Source organism: Acipenser ruthenus, chromosome 2 (genome assembly GCF_902713425.1).
Source record: "Acipenser ruthenus chromosome 2, fAciRut3.2 maternal haplotype, whole genome shotgun sequence".
NCBI lineage: Eukaryota > Metazoa > Chordata > Actinopteri > Acipenseriformes > Acipenseridae > Acipenser > Acipenser ruthenus.
The window spans coordinates 18796771-18809070 of NC_081190.1; the positions used below are offsets into that span (position 1 = coordinate 18796771).

General features: G+C 39.5%; 1 protein-coding gene across 1 annotated transcript in view; it reads left to right on the forward strand.

Moving 5' to 3' along the window:
- The first annotated feature begins 4786 nt into the window (after positions 1–4786).
- Positions 4787–12300, forward strand: part of LOC117409192 (uncharacterized) — a 37044-nt gene continuing 29530 nt past the window's right edge. The window contains exon 1 of the mRNA XM_059006978.1: positions 4787–5674. Within this exon, the coding sequence (XP_058862961.1) occupies positions 4799–5674 (876 nt within the window). The 5' untranslated portion in view covers positions 4787–4798. The remainder of the gene's footprint in view (positions 5675–12300) is intronic.

Sequence of the window (12300 nt, forward strand, 5' to 3'; positions counted from 1 at the left end):
ATAATTCATTAAGTACAAATTTATGGCAAGCCAAATTAAGAGATACCTTTAAATATTTAACAGATATCTTTAAATATTTCAAAATATCCTTAAATCAGTTGAAGATATCTTAAAATATTTTAAGATATTTTGAAATAATTCGAGATATCGTAACATATTTTAAGATATCTCAAAATGGTTTACAGATATCTGGAATTAATTTTGTGATATCTCAAACTCATTTTGAGATATCTCTAAATGATAATTTGGCTTTGTACTTAACATTAAATACATCAATTCAGTTAAGCTACATTTAAAAAGTAGAGCTCAATTAACTTACTTGATCAACACAAAGTACAAACCACACGGAAGAGTGTTGAGCAACTCTGGTCTGAGAGGTAAAGGATCTGTGGCTTTGCATCACCAGTGTATTACCAGTATGTGCTAAATAGAGTAAAATTAGCAGTGAAAAGTTTAATAACAGTTTAATAAGCAGTTCTCCAGATATATGCAAAAATGTGACATACAAGACGGTTGGATTAACAGAAGTACTGTGTAGACACATCCATGTTTCCCCAGAAACTAATATTAACTTAAGCAGCAGTGTGGAGTAGTGGTTAGGGCTTTGGACTCTTAACCGGAGGGTGGTGGGTTCAATCCCAGGTGGAGGACACTGCTGCTGTACCCTTGAGCAAGGTACTTTACCTTGATTGCTCCAGTAAAAACCCAACTGTATAAATGGGTAATTGTATGTAAAAATAATGTGATATCTTGTAACAATTGTAAGTCGCCCTGGATAAGGGCGTCTCCTAAGAAATAATAATAATAATAATAATAATTAATAATTAATAATTAATAATTCCACCAGTGCTCTCAGTTACATTCATGAATTCATTATTTGCTAAACTGCACAGATAAAGAATAGTTTAAATGATTTAAAGGTACCTAAAAAAACACACAAGACTGTAGCTCTCCAGGACCAGGACTGACCACCACTGATACAAATGTTATTATGGATTGGAGCAAAAAAATGTTAAGAACAGTATCAACAAAGTTTCTAAAAACCTGTTTATGCAGGTTTTTCACATTGGTTTTTATGCCCGTGAGAGTTAAATACCAGCTATCTTCCCCATGAAATATTATGCTCTAAGTGTACGAAATGAAGTTGCATCATGTTCTGTTTAATAGTTATTTATAGATCCTATTCTGAGATAGGTCAAAACAATTTGATGTACAATAAATATTTCTTATACATTACCATTTTCCTGTGTCTTATCTGAAGCATCTTCAATGTAGGACATCACATTAGTTAGAAGAGGCCCACTAGAGAGTCTGAAAATAGGATCTACCATTCTGGATAGGCCACTCTTTAGGTTCCGTTCCAAGTTTACTCCAAAATGTAGTTCTACTTTGTGCAACAGCTAAAATACAGATGGTAAAGTTATTATTATATTTATTTATTTATTTATTTATTTATCAGATGCCTTTATCCAAGGCGACCCTACAGAGCTGTAAAAAAGTTGAATAATTGAGTTGAATAATTATAAATAATGTAGTAGTTAAAAAAAATCAATAAATAAAACAAAATCAAACTAAATTGAACGCGAGCAGAAAGAAGTTGCATGGGAAAAACCAGGAGCACTGGAGTTTTGTCAAAGCTGGAGCAGGTGGATTGCTGATGCAGAAAGGTCACCTAGGAGGACTAATTAAAGTGATTATACATGCTTATAACTAAAAATATTAATTTCTGATCAATCACCATAGTAGAATAAAAACTAGTACCTACCAGTTTAGGATGCTTTAGGAATGGAAACAGACCAAGGACTTCTTCAGTTGACTTCTTCTCCATCATTCTTTCCCGAGTGTGTACAATTCTATTCATGCTGTCACATATGGCTTCAATGTTCGGCCTCAGTTTCGTTATTTCTTTTCTTATGGAGTCCAAGTGTTTTGCAATACTATGCTCGTCTTCTCCTGGGAACTCCTCACTTTGCATCTGCAATATTTACCATAACGTTGAGTAATTCAATACTTCTGATCAGACATTTACTGCATGTATTCTCTGTGCTTTTCTTTACTCTGAGAAAATGCTAAAGATCAAGTACTGTCCATGAAAGCCAATTAGCTAATAAACTACACAATCACATGTATGCACATATATAAAGTATAATTATATGTAAATTAAAAATAAATAATTTGAAATGTACTGTTTCAATCTATTTCTGTCAATGCAGATCCAAGAGTTAGGCTTACAGATTCTCTTCTCTTTTTCATGAGCGGTTGCTGTTGCTCTGGTGCAATTAAAGCACGCTTCCTTCCTTGACCCACAGCACCAAACTTTTTTTCATGTCTTCTAAAGTCTCCACTGAACTAAGTGACTTTCTCTCTTTTTTGAATTTATTTCTCAGTATTTCAAGTAGAGTAGCCTGAAACAATGATAGAAAGTTAAACCTATGTCCATTATATGGCTATAAAAACTACATATCAACTAGTAAAAATATATTTAACGCTGCATAATTTTGACAAATTAATGTTTATTTGGCTAATTCTTATATGAATATAACTACCAAATTTACACTCACATATCCAGTTTGGCTGTCATCCCTTAGAAATCTTACAGCACAAAGTACTTAGCACAGTACGGTACATTATGTGGTCTGGATAACTAAATATACAGATTAGAACATTATATATATATATATATATATATATATATATATATATATATATATATATATATATATATATATATATATATATATATATATATATATATATATGAATTGTAAGTGATAAAAGAAAAATATGTATTTGAAAAATGAAATACAGCTGCATTTTACAGTTGCCGACCATTGCCCTACTGCATAGCACGACTTCCAGAAAATGAAAAACTATAATGTCTGATCAGAAGTATCAGTCTGATCAGAAGTATTGAAAATATTGTGTAACCAGCTGCGAACTGGTTATATGTAGGCCTACATACACAATTGTAAAATCGAAATAATTATTTATAAAAAATAACATAAAAAAGAAAATAACTCCGTTCCCAAAGTGTAACGGGAATGCGCATTCAGGGAAACATGCTTCAAAGTAGCCCCCATATTAGCACAATCCACACAGATGTAACGCTTATCAACTTGTGTGCATTTACCACATACTGCTCTTTCACACTCGGCACAGCTATCAGAAGTTTTATTTGTATTGTATTTAGTTACCTGGCATTGTTGTCTGATGCGTGTGTCACTTGATGGCTACGCACTGTATCCAGTTTGAGCTGCGTTTCCCTGCAGCTTTGCAGTTTTCTGAGCCAAATGTTTCTGCCAAAGCACCGTGGCTAGCATTATAAGAGATATATCCTGCTGATATTTTCCCCGGTATTTTCTTCAACTGTTTCGCTAATTACAGTGAAATAATAGATATGTATATTGGTAACATCCATCTCTTTTCCTAAGCACGGTTACATCAGCCTAACACACTGTCACCCAGTCTCTGACCAGCGGGGGGCAAGTTTTATCTTTGCACAGGTAGGGGCAGGTCCGCTGCCAGCCAAAACCTGATCCCATATTTGACAGGTTTGTTTGTCCAGCGACACCGTGCTTTTGTCGGAAACAGCTGCTTGTCCATGTAATGTTTTATGTTTAGCTTGAAACAGGCATTTTTGTTTTCAATGAAGTCGTTCCAAATATTTGATGCCAAGGCAAATATATTTGTAGTTGCTCTCAGATCAAAACGCAAAAATATCAAGGATTTATCGAACAATTCTTGTAACAGTAATATTATAATACAGCAGACTATATATGCTCACTTAGACAGCCAGACGGCAGGTCTCCAAGGAATTGATAGGATTACACTAGATATTTGGATAACACATATCTAGAAGTCAAGAGCAATATTCTATTCTATTCAAATACATACTGCTGTAAACTCGGAGGTACAGATAACAAACAGGCTTGTATACGTTTAAAAAAAACATAGCGTATTGTAGGTTAAACTAACAATAAAAGCATGTGTTGTAGCAAGCCGTCAAAATGACTACTTTTGGCTGTTCTAGGTAGAAGTGCTCATAACTTTATTTATTTATTTTTGCGATTCTGACCTATTTTTTTTAAGCATGCTGCTTATTTGAATATAGTTGCCGAGTGTTTCTGTAATTAAAGTAACGAGTGCTAATCTGGCGCCCTTGGAAATCGGGACATTTTTTAAATTTTGGAGAAAAATGTCGGGACCAATAATTGGAAGTGATTGAATGGGAGGGAGGGTAACATTGGTTCTATAGCATATAGAATATTTATTATATAACATATGGAAGTGACGTCACATTAAATAAGAAATAGCTCTCCCGTTTAATTATTATTTTTGAACTACATGTTGTAAACATATAGTGTAGGATTACCACCAAAGCGGCTAGAAAATTGGCTCGTGGTTTGAATCATACAGGTGCAGTGGTATCCCAAGCATTACTACTAGGTACTGCAGTTCTAGCAACGCAATACGACTCAAATAAATGCGTTTCTGCAAAGATTACGGGTTAGATTTGCAAATCAAAATAAAGAAAAAACAAAAGCAACTGCCAGCACACGAGAGACAGACTGACATTTGACACCCGATCTGACTAGAATCAGTCGATTGAATGGGAGGTTATCAAGAAGAATCATCTGATTTAACTGGAGTCCATTGAAGGTGTTAAAGGTGATCGTCACATTTGACTACAGGGGTAATTAGCTGGCATTGGTCACAGGTGATTATTGTTAATGGGAAGCGCTATAAAAGTGTGGTCTGGAAAAACTAAGGTATCTCTTCGGTTCTTGTTAAGGGTATAATGGAGTTGTTTGCTGAGTGCCGTGGAGCGTCCCGGTCATTGCGCCGTTCCGTTCCATCGGCGATGCAGTTTTTCCTCCTTTTTTCCTGCTTTTTAGTTGCAGGTATTTTTGCTTCGCAGATCTCTGCGGAGCACGGCGAAACAGAGACGTATAGCGAGCTACGCAGCAAGGGAAATGATCCTACTGAGCAAGTACAGGGCGAGGAGTACGACCCCATTGAGCAGGTACAGGGCGAGGAGTACGACCCCATTGAGCAGGTACAGGGCGAGGAGTACGACCCCATTGAGCAGGTACAGGGCGAGGAGCACGACCCCATTGAGCAGGTGCAAGGGGAGGAGAACAACCCTATTGAGCAAGGCGAGGAGTACGACCCCATTGAGCAGGTACAGGGAGAGGAGTACGACCCCATTGAGCAGGTACAGGGAGAGGAGTACGACCCCATTGAGCAGGTACAGGGAGAGGAGTACGACCCCATTGAGCAGGTACAGGGAGAGGAGTATGACCCCATTGAGCAGGTACAGGGCGAGGAGCACTACCCCATTGAGCAGGTACAGGGCGAGGAGCACGACCTCATTGAGCAGGTGCAAGGGGAGGAGTACGACCCTATTGAGCAGGTGCAAGGTGAGGAGTACGACCCTATTGAGCAGGTACAGGGCGAGGAGTATGACCCTATTGAGCAGGTACAGGGCGAGGAGCACGACCCCATTGCGCAGGGCGAGGAGCACGACCCCATTGCGCAGGGCGAGGAGCACGACCCCATTGCGCAGGGCGAGGAGCACGACCCCATTGCGCAGGGCGAGGAGCACGACCCCATTGCGCAGGGCGAGGAGCACGACCCCATTGCGCAGGGCGAGGAGCACGACCCCATTGAGCAGGTGCAGGGCGAGGAGCACGACCCCATTGTGCAGGTGCAGGGCGAGGAGCACGACCCCATTGAGCAGGTGCAGGGCGAGGAGCACGATACCATTCAGCAGGTTGAGACGGAGATACACAGTGAGGAAAATGTTCCGGTTCAACCTCCAATACAACCAAGGCCTTACCCTGTGAAGTTTATTCCGCCTTACGGCATCCCAGTGCCTGTCACTCCCTTTCCTTTCAAGCTGCTTAGCCCTCGGGTGATCCCTGTCAACGCGCCCGTGCCGCCTGAGCTCCAAAAGGTCATGAATCCCAAGCCTGTTCCTATGCCCCGGCCGCTACCCATTAGTCTTGCTGCAGCGGTCCGCGTGTTGTGCAGCGAAAACAAAATGTACGTGAGGGTAAGGACTGACCTGTACGGATTCAAGTGTAAAGCAGGCCAGTTGACTCTGGGGACCAGCTGCAGAAGCAATGGAGTCTCTGGTGGGTATCTTCTCTTTACATACGGCCTCAAAGAATGTGGAAGCCATGCGTCTGTGAGTATCCCATGCTGTAGAGAGTTCTGACTTTACATATTTCTAGCTTCACTTGACTGTTACAAGCAATGGATGATGCATCAGGGTGTGTGGGGTGGCGCTTTTTTTAATATACGTCAATGTAGTTTCAGGCACAATGTGTAACGTTACGATTCCTATGTATGTAGTGTGTGCTTTTATTTGTGTGTCATTTTAAACCTGCTTTCCGATGTTCTAACTTCATATTCTCTTTCTACACCACCTTCAAGGTGGAAGCTGGACAGTTGGTGTACAAGAACGTCCTTAAATATGTTCCATCTGTGCAAAACAGTACAATTCGGAGATCTATGCCATTCACTGTACCCCTTCAGTGTCGTTACTATAGGTAAGGAACCTCTTTCTAATTATACGGCATGGCAAAAGCGGACTTGTTTATTCTTTTAAATCACCCCGGTTTTAAAAGCGGTTTAACAAAGCTAATGTCCAAGAGTCATATTGCATTGAAAAACTCGTCCGCTTGATTCTTCCTGTTTGTAGGTATCACCATGTCTACAGGCACGGTATTCGTCCGCTTTGGAGGAATCCAACTCGGTTCAAGAGTCTCAAGACCCCATACGGCTTTGCCCTAAAAATAATTAATGGTAAGCAGAACTCTTCAACGGTTATATAACTATATAAAGCGTAGTGTAGTACCTACAGCATGTCTTGGGATCTGTATATCATGAAGGGTTCCCTATTATCTATGATTTTAAATAGGGTGTATACAGATGAGGACAAGTACTGTTGAAGTGGGGGTGCTACACTGTACTGTGGTTCTCCTGGGAGTGCACATGTCAAAATAGTGTCCTGTTTTAATGCTAATCCCCAACTGCATGCTTCAACTGTCTGTTCCTCCCCCCTTGTGTGTGGTGTGTTTTTTTTTTTTTTACTCCTTAGGTGACTGGGTTCCTGAGCGCATGATGAATACATTCTACCTTGGACAACCCATACACTTTCAAGCTACTACAAATCTTACTATTCCTGGGACAAAGCTTTTCATCCACCGCTGTTATGCAACAGCGTCTCCAGCTTCAAATTCAACGCCCAGATACACAGTGATTGAGAATTATGGGTAAGACTATTGGTTATTATACGAAAACCTGAAACACTGCTCTCCTGGCTTTCTATGGAGGGCAGCTGTTCTAAAACCACTGCATGACTGATGATGCTTCACAGGGATGCTCCAACCCTGCGCTCACAGTTCACTTTGCATGAAGTACAATTTTTAGATGGAGGCAAATGTTCAACTTTATGGAAGTTGTAGTATATGGCTTTGGTGTCGCATGTTGCAAGGTAATGACTTGGGAGTGACTTTATTGACACTGGAGTTGCATTACCTCAACACACCACAGCAATGACATCGCATCTTAAATATGCCAGGGCTTACAAATTACTTTTTGCAATCCTGTTCTGTGCTTGAAACCCACATGCTCTTTTCATTGCACTTCCTCCCTTTCCAGGTGCATGGTGGACAGCAAGTATGAAACCTGTAGCTCCCATTTTGTGCCTCCCAGAACCAACAATACAATCAATTTAATTGTTGATGCTTTCCAGTTCAACACGCTGTCCCCTCTGGTAGGTTTCCCTTTGTACCTGCTCATCCCTATACTGGGCTTTGGCACCCAGATCTCTTCCAATGCAATTGGAGTTTCTTCTGCTACTCTGACACCAGTGCCGTGTTCACTCTTCGTAAAACGATATTGCCAGCATGTGTTGGAAGTGTGACTTTTGCATGAAGTGACTGGCAGCCCAAAGTTAATGGCTATGATCGTGCCGTGTTTAGGTGGTGTGGCCTGACGCTCATTCAATGTAGTTAAGATGTCTGACGCGCACTGCTTGCATGCATGAACACAAATGGTTAGCTGCAGAAGTTGACCAAGTTGCTCTCCAGTAATCTGGTGTATAGTCTGTCTGATATTGCTAAGGAAATAATCCTCCATTCTATTCCCAAGGTAAACAAGTACTACATGCACTGCACAATGGTGGTAACGAGCAACAGCATGGTAACGCAGAGTACCAAATCTTGCCACTATGATAAGAACGTGAACAGGTAGGTTCCATTTAAGGGTTAAAGGTATCGCTCCATTGCATGTCTTGGGTAGTGCAAGATGAAGGCAACAATGAATGATGTGTTAATTTTCTAGAACTAAAAATTTGGTTTCCATAGTTCTGGGAGGGTGGCATTCCAATGAGGCACCATGCTCTTTCTAGGAGCATGTAACTTGAGGCAGTTCCATGTGAATAACTACTGATGTCTCTGTTCAGGTGGGTGGAACTTGAAGGTAACCACAGTGTCTGTTCCTGCTGTGACTCTGTGTGCATAAATGAAGATGTGACTTTGCCCATCGGTATGTATACGACCCCCAGAAAGCAAGGGGAAGGGTGTAAAAATTGCAGATCCAGTAACTTCTGCTTGAGTGACTCTTGTAGCAGTGGTAAGACCTTGGCTTGTACGCTAAAATGTATTTATTTTTAAATGTATCCCCTCAGTTACTAAAAGCACCATAAGCAGCGATGCCCTGCTGGTCCTTGAAAAGCAGGGAGGTGACGACGGGGAGAGGAAGACTGGCGCGGCCATTCTTGAACTGGAGGAGGACTTGCTGTCTTACGAAGGCGTGTCCAAAGAGGATCGGGAGGCACTGTCTCCAGAGGACGATGCCTTTGACGAGAATGACTATAACAGGCTTTTGGATGTTGAGGCAGAAGGCAATGACAATTCTGATGATCCTAACCAGCATTTGGAAGATGCCTTTGATGCCTCCAAGGTGCCAGAGCACAGTGACACTGAGAACTATGAGGGGGCTGGGGAGCCTGGTCACTTCAAAGAGGCGGATGAGTGGAGGGCTCTGTCTGCAGAGGAAGCCGGTATGCTTTTTTAATTATTGCACATTTTGTGGCTTAACTGGCGTACGGAGTGTCTACCATGAGTAGTATGGGAAGAAGCAAAGTAATATTTCAATTGTCTTGAGGATGTGGCACGTTTTTGGGGATTAAGCACTCTGTAGTTGTGGTGTGTGTGTATTTCTTTTTATTGTGCAACTTTTAAAATCCACATTGCCCTTGTTCTGCTTGCAATTCTAATATTGATCATCTGTGTTTCTTTCTCCAGGTGGTAACTGAAGATGCAGTTCTGTCTAGTTATTGGATTATCATGACTGCTAAATAAAGGTGTTGACATTTTTATACCTTTTTGTACTTTCAGTTATTTTGTCCCTCATCTGTATTGGTTTTAAATGTACCCAGTAAACAAATGGGCTGGATTAAATAAGTTGAGATCAGTTGGCTCCTCTGAACCGCCTCAGATTTTAGATGGGCTGAATGGCCTCCCCTCTATCTTTTTAGAATGGTGGCTTTTGTTTGGTTTAAGAATGAGACTTGAAACAGAGCTCCTGTTGTAAGTGACTCTGCTATTGCGTAGTTCATCTCCAAGTTGTTCTGGAGAAGTGTCTGCTAAATGACTATAAACTGATAGAATGCTGGTATGTACTGAGGAAACCACAAATCTAGGACCAACTTTTGCCTTCAGTTTCATTAGAAAGGAAGTGTGACAGCCTCCATACCCACCTTGGTCTGGTGGGATTACACAGCCTGAGAGCAGGGGAAAAGCTCACCATGCACTAACATTTGCTGGACTTGAACCACCACATAGTGCCAAGTAACCACAACCTAAAACTTTGGACACTGAACAAAAGTTGAATATATATTTGATGTGCCTCTAAAAGCTCAGGGATGGAAATAAAACTACTAGCTTGATTAGCCACAGTGTGTACAGGTAACATGATCAGGTGTCTTATTACACTCCCAGTAAAACCAGGAATGGATCCAAGTGCTCTGCAACATGACTCTTTCTGCCATCCATAGCAATGGGTAATGTCATGATACAAAACAATCAATCCATATTAATTAAAGTATATGTTAACTACACATTTGATAGATCAGCAGTAGGGTGTTGAGCAGTAATTATTTCTAAAAGGTTAATAAATAACCAGAATACTTGTACAGCAGGACCTCTTTTCTCTGCGCCCCGTTCTACCACGACTTCAATTATCCACGGCTCTGGGTGGGCTATATGTCCAGACAACTTTAATATTCAAGAAACTCACACACTCCTCTAATTTGAAATTAACAAATCACAGCAGTGGTAGTGCTCTCTTTGGTTTATTCAATGCTTATGTTAAAAATTGGATGGTTGCACAGACTACTGTAAATCTCAAGTAAGAAGCATTCCAGCCGATCTGGTGCCTTTACAGGTTCAACAGCATTAATACTTCAATATAGTAATACAGATATGGTTAATTATATGCTTGGGCTATGCATACATAAAGCTAAAAACATCCACTGCTAAATTCTAGAACATTCAATATATATCACTCTCTTTGGACTAAAACATAATTTCTATACCTTATAGCAATGCATCAATATAAAAGAGATACTAAATTCACATATATGCTTACCTTCCAGTATATGGTAGTGTAAGATATATTGAAAAATAAGAACAGTCTTCAAAAGGTTGGCAAATCCCGCTTTTAAGAGCCAACACCGAATTCTGCTTTGAGGTGCCAAAGACTAAGCTTTATCTTTTGAAGGTCTAATGCCCTTCCAGAATTCTACTGTGTGTCTGAGACAAACATTTAATTCTTTCACTTTTAAATTCTTCCGTTTTCCCTGTAAATAAGTACCTCTGTTTATTACTGCAGTAAAATCTTTATATAAACTAAACATGTATATTCTTTGGTTTAATTGATATTTTAATGTCTAAAAGACTTTTTGTTTAGTTGGAGAAACTGAACTAATTCTTAAATCGATTAAATGAAATGAACATTATCGCAAATGTGTCAACAATATGGTTGCAATATTGTCAGCATTATGCTTCTGTTAAAATAAACTTTTACTGTGTTCTTTCAATAGTTTATCTTTAAATGGCATTATAAGATGTATTTCTAATTAAGTTACTTAAGTATAACAGTTGCTCCTAGAAATTGTAATATTATTTTACTCTATTGATACATCTTTCAAGATTTTAATGGAAGGTCCAGTTATTTATATCTAAATACAGGCTAGCATTAATATACCAGAATGCTACAGTGACTGAACTATGTCTGACCACCTTCACTGTTCGTACAAAATCCAGTCAAAGCAGGTTTTAAGACAACCTTTGCTTTTTGCCAGTTTTAGGGTTGATTAATATGAAACACTATCGGAAGCATTTTTCAAGACTCATTATTTCAAACCAATATCTAACTTAACGTATTAACACGTCCTACGCTTTCCATTCCCATCTCTTCCTGCCAGGTTCTATTTCATTTCTGTTATAGATAGAAAATGATTATTGTAAGATAAACTCCTATCTTCTGTTATCCGAAAAGTATTTCCGTTTGTTAATATTAACGAGATCGCTCATTATAGGGATGATCTTGGCTTTTAAATCGCTGACCATCAAAAATCCCCGCTTCATCGGCCAAAACCAATGAGTCATCTTCAACACTGCTTTTACTACAAGCAGGTGTGAACGAGGTTACAACATTAGTTGTATTCCTTCAGCAAGTTTACTGTTAGAATTACAGTTCATACTTTAAATGATTTTTATAACATGTAGTTCTAATTCAGATATGTCAATATAGCAATCTCTTATAAACTGCAATTCTATTTTACTTCATTGATATACAGTAGCTTGAAAAAGCCTTCACACCCTTGAACATTTTTCACATTCAGCTGCCTAAAAAATACAATTCAAAATGCATTAAAGTAGGAGTTTGTTTCACTGATCTACACAACATCATTTACACATTCAACGTGAAAGAACAATTACAGAAATATTCAAAAAGTAATTAAAAATAAAAAAAACAAAAAGTCTTGATTGCATAAGTCTTCACACCCTTTGTCATAGCAAACCCAAATTAGCTCAGGTCCAACACATTGCCTTAACAAGGCACATAATGAGTTAAATAGAGCCCACCTGTGTCCAATCACAGCAGTTCAACTGATTCGAATACTCCTGGATGAAGAATCAAGCTGTTTCTGTTGTATGAAGTGAATTTGAAGCAAATGGCAAAACATGCCGAACAAGGAGCTGCCAAAAGAACTCTGGGATA